Here is a 24,463-nt window from a genome sequence, read left to right as displayed (position 1 = left end):
TCTGATCCACTCTTTAATTTTTTTTTCTGTCTGCACAATGCTATGGTAGTGTTTGAGATGTTCTCTTGGAGCTGGTTTATTTATCTAGATGACAGTTTTATTGCATATACGAGTATATTTATACCTAGGATAATTTTCTTTTCAGAAATGTGTGAGAGTGGAATTATGGCTCTGTGCTTGATAGTTATTTTATTTGTGAGTGTTGAATTTGCAGAAAGGAAGGAAAAAGATATTACAGTAGTTTATTCCACCTTCTTCAAATGTTTTTCAACTTATTGCACTTCTGGCCCCTTCCTTGAATCCCATACCATTTTGCTCATACCTATTAGAGTACTTATCTTATTCTACTTTGTATTACAGTTATTTGCGTACTCATTTTATCTCTTCTATTAGATTATAAATCCCTTGAAGATGTCAGCTATGTCTCAATCTTCATTGGCTTCTCCATACTATGCTTACTATAAAATTGAATTTCAAATAATTGAATTTCATCAAATGGTTCATCAAAAATTGTTCAAAATGTTCCTCCTCCTTTCTTTATTTCTCTATTTGTATGTCTATATCTATATCTATCTATATATAGCTATATGTTTAAATATATCTATATAAATATTTTCATTTAGATATTTTATCTTTTTTTAAAATATTTTTTCCTGCTTAATAGTATTTTATTTTTTTCCAATTCCATGTAAAGATAGTTTTCAACATTTACTTTTGTAAGATTTTGAGTTCTCCTTCCATTTCCCCCCCCCAAGATGGCATGCAATCTGATACAGGCTATACATGTACAATCATATTAAATATATTTCCACATTAGTCATGTTGTAAAGGAAGAATAAGAACAAAAGGGAAAAACCATGAGAAATAAAAAAACATGCAAAAAAGAGCAAATAGTATGCTTCAATCCACATTCAGACTCCATACTTCTTTCTCTTGTGGATAGCATTTTCCATCATGAGCCTTTTAGAATTGTCTTAGATCATTGTACTGCTGAGAAGAGCTAGTCTATCAAAGTGGGTCATCACACAATGTTGCTGTTACTGTGTACAATGTTCTCCTGGTTCTGCTCACTTCACTCAGGATCAGTTCATGTAAGTCTTTCCAGGTTTTTCTGAAATCCATTAGCTTATCATTTTTTATAGCACAATAATATTCCATTACATTCATATACCACAACTTGTTCAGCCATTCCCCAATTGGTAGGCATCCCCTCAATTTTCAATTCTTTGCCACCACAAAAAAAGGTGCTACAGATATTTTTGTATGTGTGGGTCCTTTCCCTCTTTTTTGTGATCTTTTTGGGATATGCACCTAGTAGTCGTATTGCTGGATCAAAGGGTATGCACAGTTTTATAGCCCTTTGGCCATAGTTCCAACTTACTTTCCAGAATGGCTGGATCAGTTCACAACTCCAACAACAATACATCAGTGTTCCAATTTTTCCACATCTTCTCCAACATTTATCATTTTCCTTTTTTGTAATATTAACAAATCTGATAGGTGTGAGGTAGTGCCTCAGAGTTGTTTTAATTTGTGTTAGATATTTTATCTATCTTTATAGATCTCTATCTATTGATATATATATACATACATATATACATACATATATATATATATAATATATGGGGAGAGAGAGAGAGAGTATATATGTGTACTAGGCAATAGTCAGGAATCAGGAAGTCCTGAGTTCCAATTCTGCCTCAGATACTTCATGCTTTGTGAACCTAAGCAAGTCACTTAACTTCTTCATGCCTCAGTTTCCTCATCTGTAAAGTGAAGACAATAATAGCATCTTCCTAATAAGATTTCTGTTGTGATGATCAAATGAGATAACATGGGAAGAGTTTTGCAAACCTTAAGGTGTTATATGAATAATAGCTATTATTCTCGTTGTCTATATTTTCTTTTATGTGATTGACTCAGTAAATTAATAATTTGCTTAATTTCTCAATCTCTCATCTTAATTTTCCAAAGCAGGATGTATGGGGCAGGTTTAGGAATCTGATCTGTAAGGAAACTTTAAAGATAATTCAGTCCAATCCCTTCATTTTTACAACTATGAAAACTGAAGCCCAGAGGGGTGACTCCATCAGGATCCCTCAGCTAGTCAGGTTCTCTTTTGATTATACCACTCTCCCCCCACTGCCCCGGGAACCCCAGTGCAGCACACTGACTCAACAACCTCCTCCCCCCCCCAAGAGCTAGCCCAGCTTCCTTCCTTTTGAAGAACCAGGAATGCTGGGTTTCTTCTGACAAATTCCTTCCTTAGTTAAGACAGAGGGAAACCATTAAAATGTGAAAATCTTCCACCCCTCGGCTTCCCCCAAAAGCACAACAATAACAATGCAATCCAAGGAAGAAGAGAAAACATGCCAGTCTTTAATCTACTGAAAATGACAAATTTCAGCATGAGGAGGAAGCTCCCAGAATGAGGAACCTCCAGGGCATGGGCAAACTGTCAGGGGATCTCAGCATCACAAACTGTATGCTGGATCCGCAAGTTTTCTCACAGAAACTAAGGAAGTGATTAGTTAGTGATTCTTTCTAATAACCTGGCTAGAGAAGTTCTCCTTGTTCCTTCTTTTCGACCCTTTTGGGGGGGGGTCAGAGGAGGGCTCTGAGAAAGTAAGCTGTATTCTCAACTAAGAGAATGAGAGTGGGCACGGTCCTTAAACTCTAAACCACTTAAAAAGCAGAACCCTGGACTTTTAAAGGGTGCTTCTTGCCTCCCATGACACTATGACAGTGTCTTAATTAAGAATTTTGTTATTCTCTGTCCCCCAAAGGTAAAATTCTCCACCCGTTGGCTTTTTAGCACAGAGATCCAGTTCAAATCCTCAACCCCAGTGATTGCTTAACATCTCTCAATGCTTATCTCTCTTCTAGGGACCCCTGGGTGCACTTGGAGATTTTGATCTGAAAATTATTTTTACTGTTATTACTAATACAATTTTTAAAACCGCTTCTAATCCCTCCAGATGAACACCTGACCCTTAAACCCCCAGAACCCAGAACAGGGAAGTTTCCTCAGGGGTATCTGTGAGTCTGTCCAGGAGAAAGGAAAAGGACTTGTAATACAGAGCCCAGCTGCTTCCATTCATTCCTTACTGAGATTGGGTCTGCGCAGACAAAACAACTGAGAAAGCCTGGAAGCACTGACCCAGACAAGGTGAACTGAGATTCTTCCTTCCTGCTTGCCTGCAACAGGGTCCCGACGTGGATTTGTCTCACTCATCTTGCTGGTGAAGTGGATCTGGCATCTATCTGGAAAAACTCAAATACCTCCGGAAGGCAAAGTCCGGTGCCCTCCTGAGCACACTTTCTTCCCTAACTGTCCCCGGGACTCACTAACTCTCAGTGCGCTCCGGAGTTGCCATACACACACACACACACACACACACACACACACACACACACACACACACACACACACGTACATGAATACCCACACACAGACACTTACACAAACCAATTCACACGTACACAATGCTCTCACACAATTATAAGAGCACACACACTCTTACAGGCATATGCATGCGCGCACCCCCCCCACACACACATACACACACGGCTCTCATAGAGATATATACACACACACAAGTACACACTCACAGGCACATATAGGTGCCCACCCTCGAAAGCATACGCATTCACACCCAGCACACCCCCATTCACGCTATCAGTAACCTGCTCACGCAACTGTACATACTGGCGAGGATTGGGGGTAGGAGAGTCATTTCAAGACCTGTGTGAGAACAAGCAGCCTGGGACAATGTCAGATTCCAGAGCCGGGCGCCTGTCCCTGGCCAGAGCCCCAGTCAGACACGCCCTTCTTTGAAACCTCAATGTTCCCCCAGCTTTCTCTGAGACACTCGGGCTTCTGGGCAACAATGCCCCGTAGCTTGTCTGATTCCAGACTGGGCCAGCTGTCGGAGCTCCCGCCTCCCCTACCCCCATCCGCACCCCTTTCCCCTCCAGATGTGGCCCCCTCTGCCCACCCCTTTCCCTCTCCGTCGCATCCCCGCAGGATCTGCAGTCATGGACCCCCTAATTCCTCGGGGGCTGAAGCCCAGTGGCGTTCCTGGTGGCCACGTGAAGCAGACGCACAGAGGACGGAGAAAAAGCTGGGAAAAAACTGGGGATGGGGTGGGGTGGGGAGGTGAAGGGGAGATGAGGGAGGAGGGGAGGGGGAGGAGGAGGAAAGGAAGGAAGGAGGAAGGAAGGGGAGTGAGAGAGGGGGGAGCAAGAGTATGAGTTGGGGGTGAGAGAATCGGTTTCACTCTTTGTCACTCTTGAATTGGGGGCGGAGGAATCCAGAAAACCCACTGCAGCACGCTATAAAAAGAAAAGAGGTTAGCGGGAAGAGACCAAAGAGAGTGAGTGTAGCAGAGAAAGAGGGGGGAAAGAGTTAGGGGAGAGAGAGAGTGCAGCAACAGCTCGTGCCGGTGCCTAGAGAACACAGTGTCACTCTCTCTCTGCCAGTCTGTGGCTGTCCTGAGTGTAACAGAGGAAAAGTCTGGCTGTGCGTGAGCATGTGCCTGTGTGTGTGGATAAAACCCTGGCTCGGCCTCTGACTCCGGGTCTCCAGCCACTGGGGGTTGCCCGACGGGCTCCCCAAACTAGCGTCTACTAACCTGGAACTGCAGGACGTGTGCTCTGACACAGTGCAGAGACTCAGACAAAAGACGAGAAAGACAAGGGGAGAAGGAAAGAAAACAGGAGGAAAAACAAAACCCAGACAACTAAACCAGGAGGTGTGGGTGTATATGTGTGGGGGAAATAACCCGACCCTTCCAGCCCTCTGGGGCCCTTGAATTCGGGCTGATTTGCAGTCACCCCCCCCCCCGGCTGATTGGGGGGCAGGGACGAAGGAGGGCGGACTTCGAAGCTCCTTCCCAAGTTGTCTGGAGCAGGGCTGCTCAGCTGGGCTCTGCATCACCTTGGGGCACGCCTTCTGGGGTGGGGAGGCGCTTCGCATCTTACTGCCTGAAGAATTTCCCCAACTCCTGAAGAAACCGGCGGTGGTGAAGTGACCTCTAGTCTCGAAACTCCCTGCCTGAATGGTTAAGACTGAGTTTGCACTTTTCTAGGCTACAGTTTCCCGAAGTCACTCAAGGTTTGGGGGACAGTGACTGGGACGCCCCCTCGCTTCCTGCATCTTCGGCTGTTTGCCGGCTCTCTTTTTGGAAGACAAGTTCTGTGTTTCACTGCTTCCTTGCTACTTCTCCCTCCCCTCCTAGGTTTTTATCTTTCTTGGGGTCCCCTCTTGCCTTGCTGGGGAGATGACCCTTATGATGTGGAATAAGGAGTCCTCCCGCTGCCTCCTTTTACTAGCCGCGGTCCTGATGGTGGAGAGCTCCCAGTTGGGAAGCGCCAGATCCAAACTGAACTCCATCAAGTCCGTCCTGGGCGGGGAGACCCCGACTCAGGCAACCAATCGATCTGCGGCCATCTACCAAGGACTGACTTTCGGCAGCAGTAAGAAGGGCAAAAACCTGGGGCAGGTAGGAAAATCTTCAAAACACAATCATCAGCAAGGAGAGGTATGGGACCATTCTACTTCCAAAGCACTGCTTATGTTTGCGTTGCCATTAGGTCAGGTGTTTGCTGCCTAAGCCGTGTCTTCTTGATTTGAAAGCCTGTGTATGAGAGTGTGTGCAGGAGAGTGTGTTCATATATTTTGCCAAGTACAGGATTTGGGGGGAAAAAACTTCACTTTAATATAGACATATATATGTACATGACATGTATGTATGCAGACCCTTGTTGATTAGTCTCATTTTCCAGAATCCAAAAGCCTCCCAGTTGTCATAGAGATGACATACAGCTACCTTTCTCCCATTCCTAACCCCCCCCCCATAGAGCATGACTGCTGGTTATAGGTAGAGAACGATTTTCTAAAGATCTCAGGTTCTTCCCTCCTGAAAAGAAAACTTTAGGAAAAGCAATAAACTGATGATGCCTGTGTATCCTGGAACAGCTACAGCAACACATACACCATTACAGGACAGGTCAAAAAGGCTGAAATATCTTGAAAGTTTCTGCCTCTGTCTGTGTCTCTGTCTGGCTCTGCTTCCCCTAGTCTGTTTCTGTGTTGCTCACTGTCACTATCTCCGCCTCTATCTCTGTGTGCCACTGTTTGTGTCATATAGACATGCAGGCAAAAGCCCTCCCCCAGCCCCATGCACACAAGGGGACACACACACACACACACACACACACACACACACACACACACACACACAGATTTTCCTAAGCTTCCTGAATCCTGACACTGCATGGCCAGGAGAGGGGGCCCTGGGGGTATGGAGAAGCCCAAGGGGAAGGTGCAAGCCCAAATTCTGACTTTCAGAAACCCAAGCAGAATTGAAGTCTCTGGAGGGCACATGCACATGCAAATGCAAAAGCATACCAGTACACCCACAGAGATGTTCAACAGTCAGATCTAGGCTATTCACAGTAGCTTTCTGTTTTTCCTGAAGTAAAACTACAACCCTTCTAGGGTCTCTGTGGGCTCTTGGCACACGTGCCTGGCTAAAGCTGGTGCTCTTTTCCATCTCTGGAAAGGGGGTAATCAGGGACAGAAGTAAGAATGGGGGGCGAGTTCCTGCTTTGAGCCTAACCCTTTGCTAAACCTCTCCTGGGCATACTTTTGATACGATCTCACAGCCCTAGAAAAGCTACTTGTTTCCGGAGGAGACCATCTCTTCATGATCCCCCAAACCAAGCTAAAACAAATATTGCTCAGTTCCTAGATTCTCCCCACTTTCTTCATTTAGGTCTCAAACAACAACAAAAAAACTATCCTAATTGGGCACACTCTTCCTTAATTCAGACTGATGGGCACCAGACTTTTTCCCCTCCACAAAATACGTACCCATTCTCACTATCTCTCTCTTCCTTTACTTTCCTCAATTTATAACCTTGAAACATCAAATAAAAATGTGTAGAGTATGTCTATAGGACCTACCCTCTCTCTGATTGTGAAAACAGGTATAATGGGGGAGTCCTTTTGATGAGGATACAGTTGAGGAAACTCTTCTTATAGTGACCTGATCTTATATTTTTTCTTCTCTACTTGGCCATAGCCTCAGATCAGCATCATTCATAGTCTAGGATAAAACACTTTTGGCAAAGGTAGAGGTATGAACTAAATGACCCCTAGAGATCACTTTCTCCCAGTCTCACTCCTGGGATGGTGTGACTATCCACCTTGGTCTCCTTTGTCAGATGAATCCATTGAACAAACACATGAAATCTACTGAGGTCAGACTTGGGGGTTTACCATACAACTTTGTGATTTAAAATAACAACCACCAACAAAACTCAATGATATCCTATTTCTTCTGCTGGTTTTCTCCTATGAATTGTTTGATTATTTGCACTTACATGGAAAGGTTAAGGATCTTCAGTACTGATATTGCCTCCACCAAAGCAGAGCATGTAAAACCAGTCCCTTGTAGAATATAGAAGTATATGTACATATGCATGTATATGCACACGTATACATATATGTATATTTGAGCTGCTGGTGCTGTACACATAATATTAATTCATCACTTTGTACCCAAACTGGAGAGGAGCCTCTTTGAATGAATATAACCAAGCTGGTCCTCAGATGACAGCTATACAGTCTGTTACAGGACCAGGACTTTCTGGCTTCGTGAAACATGAAAAACCTTGTGTTCCACTGGGCATGACTTTTGAGGCCTTGGTAGTATCTTTGCTCTGTCAAAGGCATCAGAGTAGGATTTTAGTGTTAAATAACTTTCACTTAATACCATCCTCCAAAAAAATTAGGATTTATTGTAAAAAGTACATGCATATATATGTATATGTATACATATATATATAAAATGAATATATGTAATAAGCATGATACATACTGTATGAAAGCCAAATTTATTGCATGAGCTAAAAAGACACAAGTATAGGCAATCACATACACCGATACACAGTATTTCATCCATACTTTCCATATACAATTGCTGGGGAAATCAGAACAGGTGAATTCCTAAAGTGCTTTTAGTTGTTCAGCCAAAAGTCATCTATACACGTGAGAATTATCTTTTACAAACTCCAGCATCTCACTTGTTCAGCAGATAAGTTGGAATATGCAATATCATGGACTAAATTGGATGTCATTAACTTCTGAGTACACTGAACTCCACTGTTAACAGAGTTCTCTATTACGCTTACTTAAACACTGCTTCGTTTTCCTTTGCTGGTGATTAGAAACATGTGATAAGAGCATAATACTGTTACTAAATTCAATAATTCTTCAGTCTTCTAAGGGTCTATCACTTCTTAGGCATGGGCTCTTCTTCCATTGAAAATACTGAATTTTCAAATCAGAAGACATATGCTTTTGAATACTGTCACTTACCTAAAACAAACAGAAATTATGTCTTTGTGAAAGGAATTTTGAACTACAGTTGATTTGATGTCATTTGTCACCTTCATATCAGAATCTAGTCAACTGCCTGCTTAACTGTAAAGATTATATTGAATTGATCATGATGATAGTAAGGGGAAAAAATATACATGTATATATATATGCATGTATGTATATACGTATGTATGTATATTACTGAACAGTGATGTTTGCAGCCTCATATAGAAAGAATCTGAGATATAATCAATTTCCCTTAGTCTAAATCTATTATTACCACTCATTCTAGATAAAGGAGGGGCACCCTGTCTTCTAGAACCATAAAAAAAAATCTAAAAATTATTTATTGTTATCATAAATGTGCCCATAGGAAGGAGAATGTCTTTACATAATTTCTTAAGTTTTTTGTATGAAATTGGATTAGAAAACAATTTTCCAGATTTATTTTAAGTATAGATTATAAAAAATGGAAAACAAATATATGTCTTTGAAGGGGAAGTTAGATAACTGCTTTATCTTAAAAAATTAGCTTGTTAACCACGTTTTGAAACCTGTTCTTTCTTTGGCAAATTGAAACATGTTACTTACATAAATAGCAGATATTAATGATACTTTTTCCATAAGTAGTTTGATTAATAGTTGCAAAAATCCTGAACAATTTGTCTTCCTTTTTATTCAAATTATTCACAGTGTCCATAGGTATATAACGCTATTCTCCAGGGTTTTGGCAAATAATATTCTTTTTTATGTATAATTTCACTATATGTTATCCAACAAATGAGGTAGAAAAATAGGGAAATAAGTACTCAAGTCATTTAAACAAAAATACCTTTACTTGGGGGAGAAGTTGTTTTCATTTCACTTTCGATATTTAGACAAGTTAAAAAAAGATTGCGCCTCATATATATTAAAGTAAATGAAGCCACTTTGCCTTGCTGATTGTTATGCATCATTTATTTCACCAGAATTCCAAAGGGACCAATTAATTTTAGCAAAAGAACACAAATATTTGTTAACAAAATAGCCTTCTACAAAATTACTCATTCTACAGGAAAAATATTTAATTGGGTTTGCTCTTCTTAAAGGTCTGAATTTGAGTTTATGTATTTTTACCCTCATCAGTAGAATTTTTCTTTAAAATTACCTATTCATTTTGTCTGATTAAAAGCATCTTTTCATGTGAAAAATAAACTTTGAACTGATAATTGTTATTTCTTCTTTGTATTATTTCCTGCTTATCTTATATTTTTGAGAGCAGCAGCTGAGATTCATTTGAATGCAATGACATAAGATTCTGAAATATTCAAAAATATGATTAAAAAAGAGCAACAAACAAAATAATATTTTTAAAATACAGAGAATTTCTGGTCCTTGCTGCTCTAAAATAAAAAATGTATGAGGTTGCTCTATTCATATTCCATGATTTCTCATTTAATTTGGATTCTTATGGCACTATGGTTTGGATGAAGTTACTTTTCGTGAAACAAATACTGTACTCCCAAACGCATTAATACAGAAGCTTGCTGGAGAGAGCACATATATTTATACAACACAATTGTATAAATATACATATACCATGTATACATATGTACTTTATATATTTGCACATAGACATGCTACTGCATATTCATCTATTGATATAAACAAACTGAAATATAGCTTTGCTGCAGCGTTTACTCTCGATTACTGGAAAGGGAGGAGGGTGGCTAATTTGTGAAATTCTCTATGACAATATTTTTAAATATTAGCCTAGTTTTCATATAGACTGTATTTGAATCACCTCCCTCTGTCACCAGCCTGAACAAAGTGCGCGATTTGGAAGGTAGGTGTCATGGGTGACAGCACGGCAAATCATATAATGCATCCCCAAGGTAATTGTAAATGACATCGGGTTCATCCATTGGCATGGATTGTCAGCACAACTACATCATTTCATTAAAGTAGGTAACAGAGAGTTGAAAGTTGAAATAAGAAGAAATTTACCTTGTATAGAATTGGTCAAGCATTTTAATAGTTATCTAACTGTGAGCATCTATCATTTTATTGTCATCCAATAACACAGAGCAAAGGGGACAAAGTTGCTGAAATGCTCTCCAGCTGTTGTTCTGACTTTGCCACACTCTCCCTTAATATTCCCCTCAGAGGTCATCTGTTCCCTCTTTTTCCCCCCACTTCACAAAATGAGTCAAAGTCTGCATTTCTACAACTAGTGAAAGGAAACCATTTCTAGGCCCTCCTAGAGTGAACTATTCTGGGACAATCTTGGAGCATCCTCATTTTCCCCCTGCAATATTAATACTGAAAATGTGCAATTAAATAACATACAAAATTTGAAAGATTACTTTTGCTACTTACTTCTCGTTTCTAGATTTATGCACATTAGAATTTCTCCAGAGATATAACATTGTCCTGTTATTAGAATGTTAACTGGATTGCAAGTTAGGAAACCTGAATTTGAAACCTCACTAACTGGAATGACTTGCGGGATCTCATTGAGTTAGTTGCTTTACACAAGGTTCCTTCCCTTTACTGTGGTTGTATTTAAACACATTATTGTATTGTCTATAAAATAGGGACCAGCATTCTGGCTGACCTTCTTTATGTTTACTTCTGTGGGTTATTGGAGAGAATGAGAAATAATTTTTTGCATGAATCCATGATGTCAAAACAACTTAAAAATATAAAAAAAAATCATCTAATCAAAAATTATTTTGTCTGTTTGACAACAACAGCAAAAGCTGATTTGGCTACTATCATTCTTTGAATAGAATCAAGCTGATAGTTGGTATTGTACCTAAGTATTGTATATACTCGGTAAAATGCAAGAAAAGTGTATCGTTGCATTATTCTGTTATGTTTTAGTAACCTGGTCTAGTGAGAAGGGCATTTGTAGTTGGAGTCAGGGGGCCTGGGTTTGAATCCTGGGTGTACCACTTGCTAGCAGAGAGATACTTATTGCCTGTCACTCAACCTCTCTGAGCCTCAGTTTCTTTATTTGTAAAGTGGAGACAGTAAAACTTGCATTCCGCTGCTAATGGGATTATTAAGAGGACGAAATGACATCACATATATTAAGGGTCCTATTACAATAAAGTGCCGTTTGTATTTCATTGTTATCTGTGGGTATCCCCTTTTTTTTGCCTGGGAATTCTTGCTGTGAGTGAGAGACTGGTTTAATACATTTTGTGCTGTTTTTAGCTTTGTCGAGGCAAACATCAGCCATTCTCTGAAACAAGTAGGTCAAATAACATGTGAATTGTGGGAGGCGTTTTGTGATATGAACAACATCTGTCCATAAACAAACAAACAAAAATGTAACCAGCCATGCATTTTGAATAGTGGCTGAGCAATAGCTAAATGATATTAACAGCTTGGGTCACTACCTTCTTGTACTGGATGCAAACCAATGACCTACAGGTCATTACTAACACCAATGACTAATCTTTTGAGACAACTCATTCCATAATTCATATTTTTTTGCAATGGTAACTTGAAACAGAAAAAATGTTTGAGGCGGAATGGAGCCAAAGTTCTATTTGTATCATTGCATTTTCAAGAGCAATTCATCTATGCAGCACCAGTTATAAAATATTTATTATAAAGTCCATCCTGGGATTACATGATGGGTCTAGTTATATTTGATATCTACAAGGCCTTTAAATATATAAACCATGCATATACATGACAAAGGCCAATTAAAATACCAATACAGAAAACATTAAATTATAATTTCTTACCTCCATCTCAAACTCCACACAGATGTTTAAAATCTCAGTTTCCTTCTTTGTAAAATGAGGATAAATGGTACTTGAAATGCCTACTTTACCTGGTTGTTGAGATCCAAGGACTTTGCAAGCCATAAAGCCTTGTATATATGATTATCAAATTTATATTTATAATCTTGCTTCTCTTTCTAATGAACTTTATGTTACACCACATTATAGATTACCTTATAATGGTCACTCCAGCTGTGACCATTCTGGAACCTTACTTAAAATAGTATAACTTAGAAAGTTTGGAATTCCAAATAACCACCACCATTTTTCTCATTCCCTTAAAATATAGAAATATATAAAACTAGAAGCAATTTACTACAAACAGAAATACCATCGTGAAGAAAGTTTGCCTTCCCATAGACAGATCCTTTTAAGCTTTCTGATAAAAGCCCTTATGCATACACATGAACTAATAACGCACATTGATGTTATCTTTCGAGGTTGATGAAATACATGTTTGATAATGATCCAATGAGCCAGCTATTTCCAGTATAGCCATCCCCTTTTTATAGATGAGGAATTTACATCTAAGAGACATTTTAACATGTCTGTTGATCACACAACTAGTCAGTGTTAGAAGTAGAATTCGAATCCAGATCCCCTCATTACCCAGATTCTTTCCATTAAACTCTACTGCCTCTACCTTTGTGTCAGTAATAAACATACCAAGAGGGGCCTGGGTCAATTTTGGCAAATGCTACGATTTCCTCCATTTCAGCGCTCACTCACAAACCTGGGGAAATCTTGTTAATAGGCAGTCTAGTAGACTGGTACCAACGAATCAAAGAATATAGGCTGTATCTTAAGACTCTAATTTCCCCAAAGTCTCACTTACAACTAGGTGGCACAGTGAATAGAGTAAACTATGAGTCACGAAGACCTGAGTTTAAGATAGAAAGACCTGAGTAGCCCTGGATAAGTCAGTTATTCCCTTTTAGCCTCAGTTTCCTCACCTGTAAATGGAATAATAACCACCTAATTTCCAGGAATGTTGCTTGGATCAAAGGAGTTGATATTTGTAAATTGCTTTGTAAAACTTAAATCATTATATAAATATTGGCTATTATTACAATTGTTGTTATTATTATTACTGTCTCAGCATGAAGCATCCTTTATACTGAGGTCCCCGCTGTGCCAGATCATAGTGTTAAAGGCTTTCGAGCTAGATTCTGCTTTAGAGATTATTTCATCCAACCTCCAAATTCCAAAGATGAAGAAAGAAGACTCTGCCCACCCCTCTTTCTAAAGAGGGGGACCTCTGATGTCATCTAGTCCAATCCACACGTGAAGAAAGAGCAATATTTGCTAGGATTATTCTTTTATTTTGTCCTGGTTTCTATCTTCTATTTGTCCTTTAGAAGCTTTTTTTTTTTATTTTTTTATTTTTTAGGTAATTGGGGTTAAGTGACTTGCCCAGAGTCACACAGCTAGTAAGTGTCAAGTGTTTGGTCTGAGGCTAGATTTGAACTCGGGGTACTCCTGACTTCAGGGCCAGTGCTCTATCCACTGCGCCACCTAGCTTCCCCCCTTTATAAGCTTTAGTTGGTAATTGACTTCCTTGGGTGTCTGCACTGGGCTCTTTGGACAACATTCCCTGTTATTCTTCATAAGAGCTACCAGATCTTATGAAATGAGCTACAATTCCATTCTCGAGAGCCTTATGGTGCAACTACCTTTCACATAGAATCTTAGGGCAGAAAATCCTTTTCCTTTTTTTCTGAATTGTTACAAGTTTCAACCTGTTCTCCCCAGCTCAAGTACATATTGAACACTCTCCTTCCCTATCTATCATAGGGTCTAAGATAACATGCTTATTTTCTCCCAAAGTTACCATTAGATCTACCTTTCTAACCAGTTCCTCTTCGTTAGCCAGAATCAAGGTCAAACATCCTTCAGTTTCTGAAGGATGAAATTACTAGCAAGGAAAGTCAAGAATTTCTCAGCTGCTCTTATCCCTGCTCCCATCTCTCTCATGACCTCAGCTGCAGTTTTCTGTTGCCCAACTGGCAAATCTTGTACATTACTACGTCCAGTGACCTCAGCTACAGCTCCCTGCTGCCCCAGTTGGAATGCTGTTTCAGCATCTTTTGATGGCATACTTTCTCAGACATATTGTTACAGAATACTTTCTCATAGGTGCCATCTTATGGCATTCTCTCCTAATTCTTAGGGCACGCAATACTTTCGTTGGGTGCTCTTGATTCTATCTCTTATCCTGATTCAGATTATAGCTTTCATTCACAGCCAGCAAATAAGGAAAAAAGAATGAGGCTCTACTCATCATGCGGCAGCTAGGTAGTGAATAGAGTGCCAGTCCTAGAGTCAAGAAGACCTGATTTCAACTCTGACCCGACATGTTCTAGTTATGTGACAAGTCACTTAACCTTGTTTGCCTTAATTCCCTCATCTGTAAAATAAGCTGGAGAAGGAAATGGCAAACCACTCCAATATCTTTGCCAAGAAAACCCCAAAAGGGGTCACAGAGTCAAACATGTCTGAAAAATAACTAAGCAGCTACTCACTGCTGCTCAATCAGGAGGAGGGTCTTATTGTCGTATCTAAGGAGGAATATAGCCTCTATCCTTAGAGCTCTTCCTTGGAAGTCCTATCATGACCTCATTGATTTATATCTGGAAGGGGCTTAAGAGGCCATTTTGTGCACCCTCTTCACTTTATAGAGGAGAAAGTTGAGGCTTAGACGAGGCAAACAGCTTGCCTGAGTTTGTGCAGGTTGGGAGTGGTAGAGATAGATTTTTGAACTCAGGACCTTCAACTCCAAATCCAAGACTCTTCACCATACTATACACATTTCCTTTATTTTTTAAGAAATATTTTTATTGGGTTTTTTTTGCATCATGTAAGTTTCCCTCCGGATCTCTTCCACTCCTCTCTTATAACAAATAATTTTTAAGAGAAACAAAGAAAAAAGAAATCAGAAAAAACTGATAAATACAATGAAAAAAAATCTGAAGTTATATGCAATATAACCCCCACTTCTGAAAAGGATTTGGTGGAAATGTCTTTGGATATCTCTTCTTTGGGGTGATGCCTTTTCCATATAATTTTGCAATGTTGGTTTTCAATTGATTTGTGATGGTTCTTTCCATTTACATTGTTGTAGTGGTTGTGCAGATGGTTTTCTTGTTACTGCTTACTTCACTTTGTATCTGTTCATGCTTCTCTCTGTTATGTTCTTCATTTCTTACAGCACAGTAGTTTTTCATAATATTCAAGCACCACTATTTTTAGCCATTTCTCAATCAACCCATTTATTAAAGGTCTATTTATTATGTCACAGGCCCTGAAGCACTGAGGATACAAATGTCAATTAAAAACAAAGACAGTGCCTGTCTTCAAGGAGCTTACAATCTAATAAGGGAAGGGAACACATACAAAGGAAACTATAAAAGGGAGGAGGGATGGGCCTCTGTAGTGAGGGTATGATGAAAAGTTCCCCCACAGCAGTGTAGCTAGTAGAAAATGGGGAGAAAACCTTTTCTGAGACCTTTCTTTAGAAGAACTGGAGCCCACCACCCTGCCCCTCAGTCACAATCTAATCAGAGGGGCAGAGGGTATTGAGGAGATGTGAGTACCAGGCAGATTCAGTCTTGCAGCATAATGAGATTTCCCAATGATGAGTTTCCTGGGGAAAGAAGGCAGGATGGTGTGTTCCTAAGAAGTCCAAAAGCACAGTAGCTGATTCCTTGACACAAACAGTGCTGTTATAAATATTTTGGAATATAAGGAACCACCACACACCTTTCTAAAGAAAGCAGATGCTCAGTTATCAAAATATTGTAACTGATCCATGATCTCATTGGTTTAGATGCAGAAGAGAAAAATCTCTAGTCACAGTGGGTAGAGAAGGGAAGTTGCTTGTGGAAGCCTTAGTAAAAGAGCTGCCACAGATGAATATTGGTATGAGATGTTGTCTTTCGTCAGAACTTCAGGGACCCATCTTATTGCCACCCCTTTATACTACTACCATTCCAACCCATTCTTTTCTTTTGCACTTACAGGCCAATTTCACTTGGTTCACTGGTGCCCTCTTCTGGCTTTTAGCTGTCACCACTTACCTTTCTTTTCTAGGTTCCCATGGTCACTACGTGAAAGTCCCATGAATTGCCTCCCTCTGTAGGTAGACTTATCCAAATTCTTGATATCCGTTCCCCCTTTGACACTGGGTGTCACTTGCTATTTTATTTTCTAAAAGCAGTTGGATTAGATTATTCAAAGTTATTGACTATCTTCTTTAGTGATCAGCTACACCTTAGATGGGGTCTTTGTCTTAAGCAGCTTCTAAGGTATGTATATACTTACATTTTCCTTATGCTCTTAAAGTGTCTGAGGACACAGAGGCTGTATGTGAGTATACGTACATAATGTATGCATACATACCACATACATGTAGACTTACATATGCATACATATGGACATGCACATCCATCACCCATTTCTGCGCTGGCTAGTCACCATGCCTAGATGTCCTCCATACTAAAATCTACCCTTTAAAATCCCTAGTTTCTTCCAAAGTTTACTTCAAGCACAACCTTCTACATGAAGAGTTTCTTGAAATCCCTGTTTTTAGTTTCCTCTCTAGGCAAATTATCCATCTCTACTCTTCTCTTCTCTCTGTCCCTTTCTTCCTGAATCCAGTGATAAGAGCCTCTTTCTACTACAGTCTCCTCCATCCTTTCTTCTCCAGCAAAATGGGCTTAAATATACTTGCTTCAGTAAACCATAATCCATAAGTCCAAAGTGTGGCTGCCCTCTCAAGGCTGGAATAAACTGTTTAAATGCCCTGAAGAAAGGTCATGCCCCCATCTCAACCCTTTATTTACCCAATCTGCTACAGCTACTCCTTTCTAAATGCCCTCTGCCCTCTCCTTCTCTCTCCCTCATCCCATTTCTCTGTCTTACCAGTACTCAACTAGATGTGTAGGAATTCCAAGGAGAATAGGAAAAGAATTCTGGAGGTGATGATCTTTCTTTCCTACTCCTAGAAGATGAGGTGATGTGGTGGCAGAAAAGATACAGGAACCACTATCAGCACCAGCCTCCACCCTCACAATAATCATCTCTGTGACTCTGGAGAGTTATGAATTAGTATAATCTGGTCTCTACTACCAAATCATCATGTGACTTCAAAAGAGCCAATTCTTCCTCATCTGTAAAATGGGTACATTAATTTCAACGGTTCCTCATACTGCCAACTTTATGATCCTATGGGCTCCACCTTCTGCCTATTCCTAGAATTTCTGCACCCAATCATAAGTGACAATATCTCCAGAAGGATGAAGAAGCTGGTTGCTACCTCTCAGAAAACTATCACAGGGATATGCTTTCTGGCAGGGTCCTGTTTTTGCCCTGCCTCCTACACAACCCAAGATTCACCATAGAGCTATGGGGATTTGTGGGTGGATCATTAGGAGGATTTGTAGGGTCACAGTATGTGAGTATTGGATAGGAAGTGACACCCCACTTTCCCTTTGTGGGTAGGAGGGAAGGTAATAATTGAAGTCAAACTGTTCTGTAAGCTGTCACGTTAGATCTATGGACAGCACAGAGATGAAGGCAATAAATACATAATGCTCTGTAGGTCAGTACCTAGAACTGGATGTTATCAACAAAACCCTCTCTTTACCATTAAGAGAAATGCCAAGGCAGTATTGTCTGATGGAAATTAAGCAAAATAGCCTGCAATTCAGTAATTGGCCAAATTATCTAGAAATCACAGAAACAACAAGGGCACCCCAGACACTCAGAATGTAACCACGGCATTTGGAGTTCTAACAACCAAGGCAACATTAATTATTTAACCACAAGAACCAAAATAAGTTAACTCTGGAAGTTAGAGGCCACTGCCAAGAACACTAATTTGATATGCTCTGAAGTCTGACAGTGCTCTCTGCACTTTCCACTGAGTGCCTGGAAGCCAGATATCTTGCTGCAAGTTTGGATAACTGTGGACATTCTTGGTGTGTGGATGGCAGTGGATAGCTATCTCCTCTTGGACTGGAAACCTGGGCGCAGATTCTTTCCAATCCATTTCCTTCTTATTTTTCTTCTCTGTTTTGCTCCCTGTTGCAAAGCCCTTGGAAATTATTATTAACCATTTCAGACTATTTGAAATTTAAATAAACATTATTGATAATGCAGACTTAAGTTCCTATGTATACAACATCCTCTATTTGGAGACTGACTCCATAATAACTAGTGTTTAGATGGCACTTTATGATTTGCAGAGTGCTTTACATATGTTAACTCATTTGATCCTCACAGAGGATGCCTGTGAGGTAACTGCTGTTATTACCCCAAGTTTACAGAGGAGGAAAATGAGGCACAGAGAAATTAAGTCTTTTGCCCAGGGTCATACAGTTAGTAAGTGTTTGAGGCCAGATTCCTATTCCAGTCTTTCTGACTTGATGAACGGCTTATGTTTTATCTACAGTGCCACCTAGCTTCCTTACTTTTAGGTACCTTTCAAGTGAGACCCAAAGGAAAAAACACAAACTTTTCCATGAAAACCAATAGAAATGGGCACAAACTTTTAAAAAGCATTCTATAATTGCTGCATCCACTTCCTGGTGACTCTTTAATCACAATAAAAATTCCTTCTCCTCCACTTTCCAGTGAAGGTGAAACTTCTCTCTCTAAGGTCACCAATGACTCCTTAATCACTATCAATCTCATAGCTTTTCCACATTCCTCATTCTTCTTGACCTCTGCAGAATTTGACACTATTGACTGCCTCTCCATCCCAATATTCTCTCTTTCTCCGACTTGCATTTCATTCCACTAACTAAAAAAATATATTTTTAAATTTTTTGTAAATTATTTTTAGTTTTCAACAATTCCAAAAGCTTTTGAATTTTAAATAAAAACACTCTTATTGATATCTTTTGCTTTTATATCATATGAATTTTCAAACATATCCCTTTTCTTTCACCTTCCCAGAGACCTGTTCTATTTAACAAAGATCGACTAACACGTTGACCACGTGCAACAGAATATGGATATTCTGTATCCATAGCTCCCCCACCTAAGCAATGAGGAAGGAAGGACATCCATTTGACTTCCAAGCATTATCTTCCTGTCCTGGGCACTACTTTTCTTTATGTACTGTATTCTTCTATTAAAATGTATCTCCAGCATATAGCATAATAGATGCTTAATGACTGCTTTTTCATTTAATGACTCATTCATTCATTTCTCAACTATTCTCTTGGGTAGAGTTTAGTATTTATAACTTCAGGGCAGTCAATTTCTTTATTAGTTACTTACATTCACATTGTTTTAGTCATTAAATTTATAGTTCTACTTACTTCAGCCAGCATCAGTTGTCCTCTCAGGCTTCTATGAATTGATATTCATCACTTCTTATGGCACAGTGGCATTATATCCTATTCACAGACCATAATTTATTTAACCACTTTATTATTTTTAAAATTTTTTATTAATTTACTTTGATTTATCAACAATAACTTCCATGTGCTTTTGAGTTGAAAATTTTTCTCCCCCCTTCCTCCCCCCCACCCTCCCCAAGACAGCACACAATCTGATACAGGCTTTACATTTACATACACATTAAACATATTTTCACATTAGTGAAGTTGTAAGTAAAAATTAAAACCAATAGGAGGAACCATCAGAAAGATGAAACAAAGCTCAACAGAAGGTAAAAATAAGTGATAGCGATTCGACTTCCATAATTCTTTCTTTGAATGTGGACAGCATTTTCCATCCCGAGGCCTCTGGAGATGTCTTAGATCCTCGTAATGCTGAGAAGGTTCAGTTTAACAATCTTAGTCATTGCATAACGTGGCTGTAATTGTGTACAAAGTCCTCTTGGTTCTGCTCACTTCACTCAGCATCAGACCACGTAAGCCTTTCCAGGTTTTTCTGAAGTCATCCTGTTCATCATTTCTTACAGCACAATAGTATTCTATTACATTCATATACCACAACTTGCTCAACCATTCCCCAATTGATGGGCATCCTCTCAATTTCCATTCTTTGCCACCACAAAAAAGAGCTGCTATGAATATTGTTGTTGTATATGTGGGTCCTTTTCCCATTTGTTTGATCTCTTTGGGATACAGCCCTAGAAGTGCTATTGCTGGATCAAAGGGTATGCACATTTTTGTAGCCCTTTGGGCATAGTTCTAAATTGTTCTCCAAAATGGTTGGATCATTTCACAACTCCACCGACAATGTATTAGTGTTCCAATTTTCCCACATCTTCTCCGACATTTATCATTTTCCTGTTTTGTCATGTTGGCCAATCTGATAGGTGTGATGTGGTACCTCAGAGTTGTTTTGATTTGCATTTCTCTAATCAATAATGATTTAGAGCATTTTTTCATATGACTGTAGATGGCTTTAATTTCTTCATCTGAGAACTGTCTGTTCATATCCTTTGACCATTTATCAATTGGGGAATGGCTTGTGTTCTTATAAATTTGTCTTAATTCTCTATATATTTTAGAAATGAGGCCTTTATCAGAGAGACTGGTTGTAAAAATTCTTTCCCAATTTTCTACCTTCCTTCTAATCTTAGTTGCATTGGCTTTGTTTGTGCAAAAACTTTTCAATTTAATGTAATCAAAATTATCCATTTTGCTTTTCATAATGTTCTCTATCTCCTGTTTGGTCATGAATTCTTCTGTTCTCCATAGATCTGATAGGTAAACTATTCCTTGTTCTCCCAGTTTACTTATGGTATCAGCCTTTATATCTAAGTCATGAACCCATTTTGACTTTATTTTGGTATATGGTGTGAGATTTGAGTTATTTGACCATTTTCAAAGGGTGAATATCTTCTTTGCTTCCTTGTGAGTATACAAATAAATAGACAGAGAGAAGATAGGTAGATACAAAAGTAGGTAGAAATAGACTGAATGATAATAGGAGTTAGGAAATAGATGAGAAATTGATAGATAATGAACAGATGCTAGATAGATAAAGATAGATTGATAGTTGATAGGTGGATAGATTGATAGACAAATTGATAGAAAATAAACAGATGTTAGATAAAGATAGATTGATAGTTAATAGGTAGATTGATAGATAATAGGTTGATAGATAACAGAAGCCAGATTGATAACATATAGATAGATAAGATGATTGATAGATGACAGTATAGTTAGAGAGAAAAGATGATAGATGATTGATAGATAATAGTATAGTTTGATAGGTAGGTAGATAGATAGATAGATAGATAGATAGATAGATAGATAGATAGATAGATAGATAGATAGAATATTTATCAAGTGCTTATGATGTGCCAGGCACTGTTCTAAGTGTTGAGGATAGAAATAGTAGCAAGCAACACAGTCCCTACTTCTGAAGAACTTATATCCTAATGGGTGAAAACAACATATTTTCACAACTTATAATGATTATTGTCATTCTTCTTTGCAAAGCTTATACTACTCTCAAACTCCTTTATTTTCTTTTTCTGCACAGGTGGTCTATAGTGTACTCTGATGATAATAATTGCTTCTATTTCTGATTTGCACCAGATTTCCCTTTTCTAGTTCCTGGAATTTTTCCTTGAAATGTCTTCTTAATACACCATGCTCCTCCTTCTGCCTCATCTCCACTCCAACTCCTGTTCTGCTGTTGACATAGTTAAATGTAGCAGTGGATAGAGTTTTGGGCTTAGAATCAGGAGGATTTGAGTTCAAATACAGCCTCAGATACTTACTAGCTGTATGACCCTAGGCAAGCTGCTTAACCTCTCTGCCTTGGTTCCTCATCTGTAAAATGAGCTGGAGAAGGAAATGGCAAACCACTGCAGTATCTTTGCCAAGAAAACCCCCAATAGGGTCATGAAAAGTTGGACATGCCTAAAATGACTGAACAAATGAAAAACAAAAACAAAAACAAACTTCCCAGGATTGTTGTGAGGATCAAATAAGACAATATTTATGAAGCACTTTGCAGCATTGCTCTGTACGAATGTCAGCTATGATCCTCATCATTATTATTACAATTATCTTTTTCAGAACCACATTAAGTCATGGGTATTATCCCACAATGTCTCAGCCTTTGAGGTCATATTTCCTCCTTGTATTATAAGCTCTAATTTGCCTTGTGTGTTTCCCTTTCCTTGTGGATTTCTGTAGACCCACCTGAAGCTATGGATTTTATGTCCAGATCTCTCCTTGGTCACTTCTACATAAGTATTCTTATTCTTCAGTCATGGTAATAATTGTCCATGGTATTTGGCTAGGTGGCTTCACATAGGTGGTATTCTCTCTCTCATTTCCCTTTCAGCTTTGAGTTCTTTTGATTAAATTCACATTATGATTCTAGACCTTCTCAGTTTTGGGTTGGTGTAACCCATCCTTGGACAGAAGCCTGTAAGTTTTAGATCTTAAGCTTTGTTCCAGAGATCTTGCTGTCACTGAAAACAAAAATGCATTACCTGATCCTTAGATGACAGATAAAAGTCCACGGTTTTTGGGTTTGGTAGGATTGACCCGAGTTTGTGCTCTACTGTCACAGCTTTCAAGAATTTGAAGTCATTTCCATGTCATAATAAAGTGTTGAAATACTTAAGGTGAAGGGATTTAACACCTCAGTGAATACTTGCCCTTCCCTCTCCCTTTTTGTGGTGGGGACAGGTATGGGAGAACCCATGATTTCATAGCGTAGAGAGCTATCTTTTGTTTCTTTTTATAAAAAGGAATACTAATGATTTTTTAATGGAGATTTGATTTTTGTTTATTCCGTTAAGTATAACAACTTGCCTTAGTTTATTCCACTTTAGTTCTGTTGAGGAACTGAATTTAGTTGGGTAGGTTTTAAGATAGAGAGTAAACCTGTGGTGTATCAAGCATTTAGTTAACTTCCCTTTCAGCTCTAAATCTCTGTGAGTCTATGCATATTATCAGTGAGTCACTCTTTAGCCTCACAGTAGGCCATTGTGCTACAATGGGTCAATTATAATAATAAACTGAGAATGAGTACACTTACTGTGTACAGATATGACTGAAAAGACAAATTCAGAACCATTAAATTCAACTTTTTCCCACGGAACACTTGAAGATGAAGTCTGGCTATGTTAATATTAATTTGTTTTTAGTTGTTATCGTTCATTGTTATTGTTTTTGTTGTTGTATTTGACCCTTCGTGACCCCACTTGGGATTTTCTTGTTAAAGATGCTGGAGTGGTTTGTCATTTCTTTCTCTAGCTCATTTTATAAATGAGGAACTGAGACAAATGGGGTTAAGTGACTTACCCAGGGTCACACAGCTGGTAAGGTCAGATTTGAACTGTCTTCTTGACTCCAGGACTACTTGTACCACTGAGCTATGATTAATTTGCTTAGGAGTGGATTAATCCACTCAAAATTGAATTTTTTAGATATTAATAATTGTGGAGTTTACTAGGACCACTTTTTTATTAATCGATTCTCATGAACCAGTAATTAGGACCAAAGTATTTAGAGAGTTAGGGGGGGGAAAGGAAGAAAGGTTTACTTTAATATTTTCTGTTCTTCAAAACTCCGTAACCAGAAGCAACCATTTCATTCTTTTTAGTGACATTGCCATTTATTTTATTTAATTTGTCTGTTTAAAGATTGACAGACACAAATACTATGGCAGCCCATAGAGGCCAAAGGACATTTTATTTTCTGTCTGTTGTGTCTGGAATGCATACTATTTATATCTCTTCACTCACATCTGGAAAGAAATGATGAAGATGAGAGGTAGTGAAGACACAGATTCTCATGAAAGCCAATGAACTTTCCAGACAGTAATACTAGGTTGGAGGATCATGCTTTGAACTCCTAGAAGGCCACAGGGTTCATAATGGATAAAATTCTGAACAGTATCCAATAATAAAGTCAACTTGTGTGAGTGTGAAACTACACGGACTGACACAGCTAAAATAAATTTTGTCAAAACTGCTTCAAACAAGAGTGGGGGTGTTTCACACAGCTGTTGAAAATACATTCTGGTATTATTGCTAAGCAGCATTTCCCAAGAAGCAATATAATAACTTCAATTATTCATGTTATATCCTTGGGAATCTCAGAGGTGGTGTATTGGGAAAATGGACATGTGAAGCCATTGGAGAAAAAAATGTATTCAAAGCAATCGCTATATTTTCTTCAAACCACATTAATTTCCATTGTTGAAGCAAATAGTACTAATTTTGCTACCCCAAACCCTCTTTTTTTTCGACCTTTGAGTTTTCTAGGGTACAAAAAGTACAAGACAAGATATTTGAACTGAAATGACATAAACTAAAATGAATACTGGAAATATTAACATCATTTAT

The 24,463-nt window shown here is 38.8% G+C and overlaps 1 protein-coding gene across 2 annotated transcripts in view; it reads left to right on the top strand.

The window, feature by feature from the left end:
• The first annotated feature begins 4,297 nt into the window (after positions 1 to 4,297).
• Positions 4,298 to 24,463, top strand: part of DKK2 (dickkopf Wnt signaling pathway inhibitor 2) — a 152,514-nt gene continuing 132,348 nt past the window's right edge. Inside the window, exon 1 of one of the 2 annotated variants that reach the window (XM_021001335.2) lies at positions 4,298 to 5,504. In XM_021001335.2, coding sequence (XP_020856994.1) covers positions 5,283 to 5,504 — 222 coding nt within the window. In that variant the 5' untranslated portion in view covers positions 4,298 to 5,282. Of the gene's footprint in view, positions 5,544 to 24,463 lie in introns of both variants that reach the window. The other variant, XM_021001334.2, reaches the window with a different exon arrangement.

This window comes from Phascolarctos cinereus, unplaced genomic scaffold (genome assembly GCF_003287225.1).
Source record: "Phascolarctos cinereus isolate Bilbo 61053 unplaced genomic scaffold, phaCin_HiC Scaffold_9;HRSCAF=440, whole genome shotgun sequence".
Lineage (NCBI taxonomy): Eukaryota > Metazoa > Chordata > Mammalia > Diprotodontia > Phascolarctidae > Phascolarctos > Phascolarctos cinereus.
The sequence above is the reverse complement of the archived record's forward strand: the minus strand, read 5'-3'. Positions and strand labels throughout refer to the sequence as shown.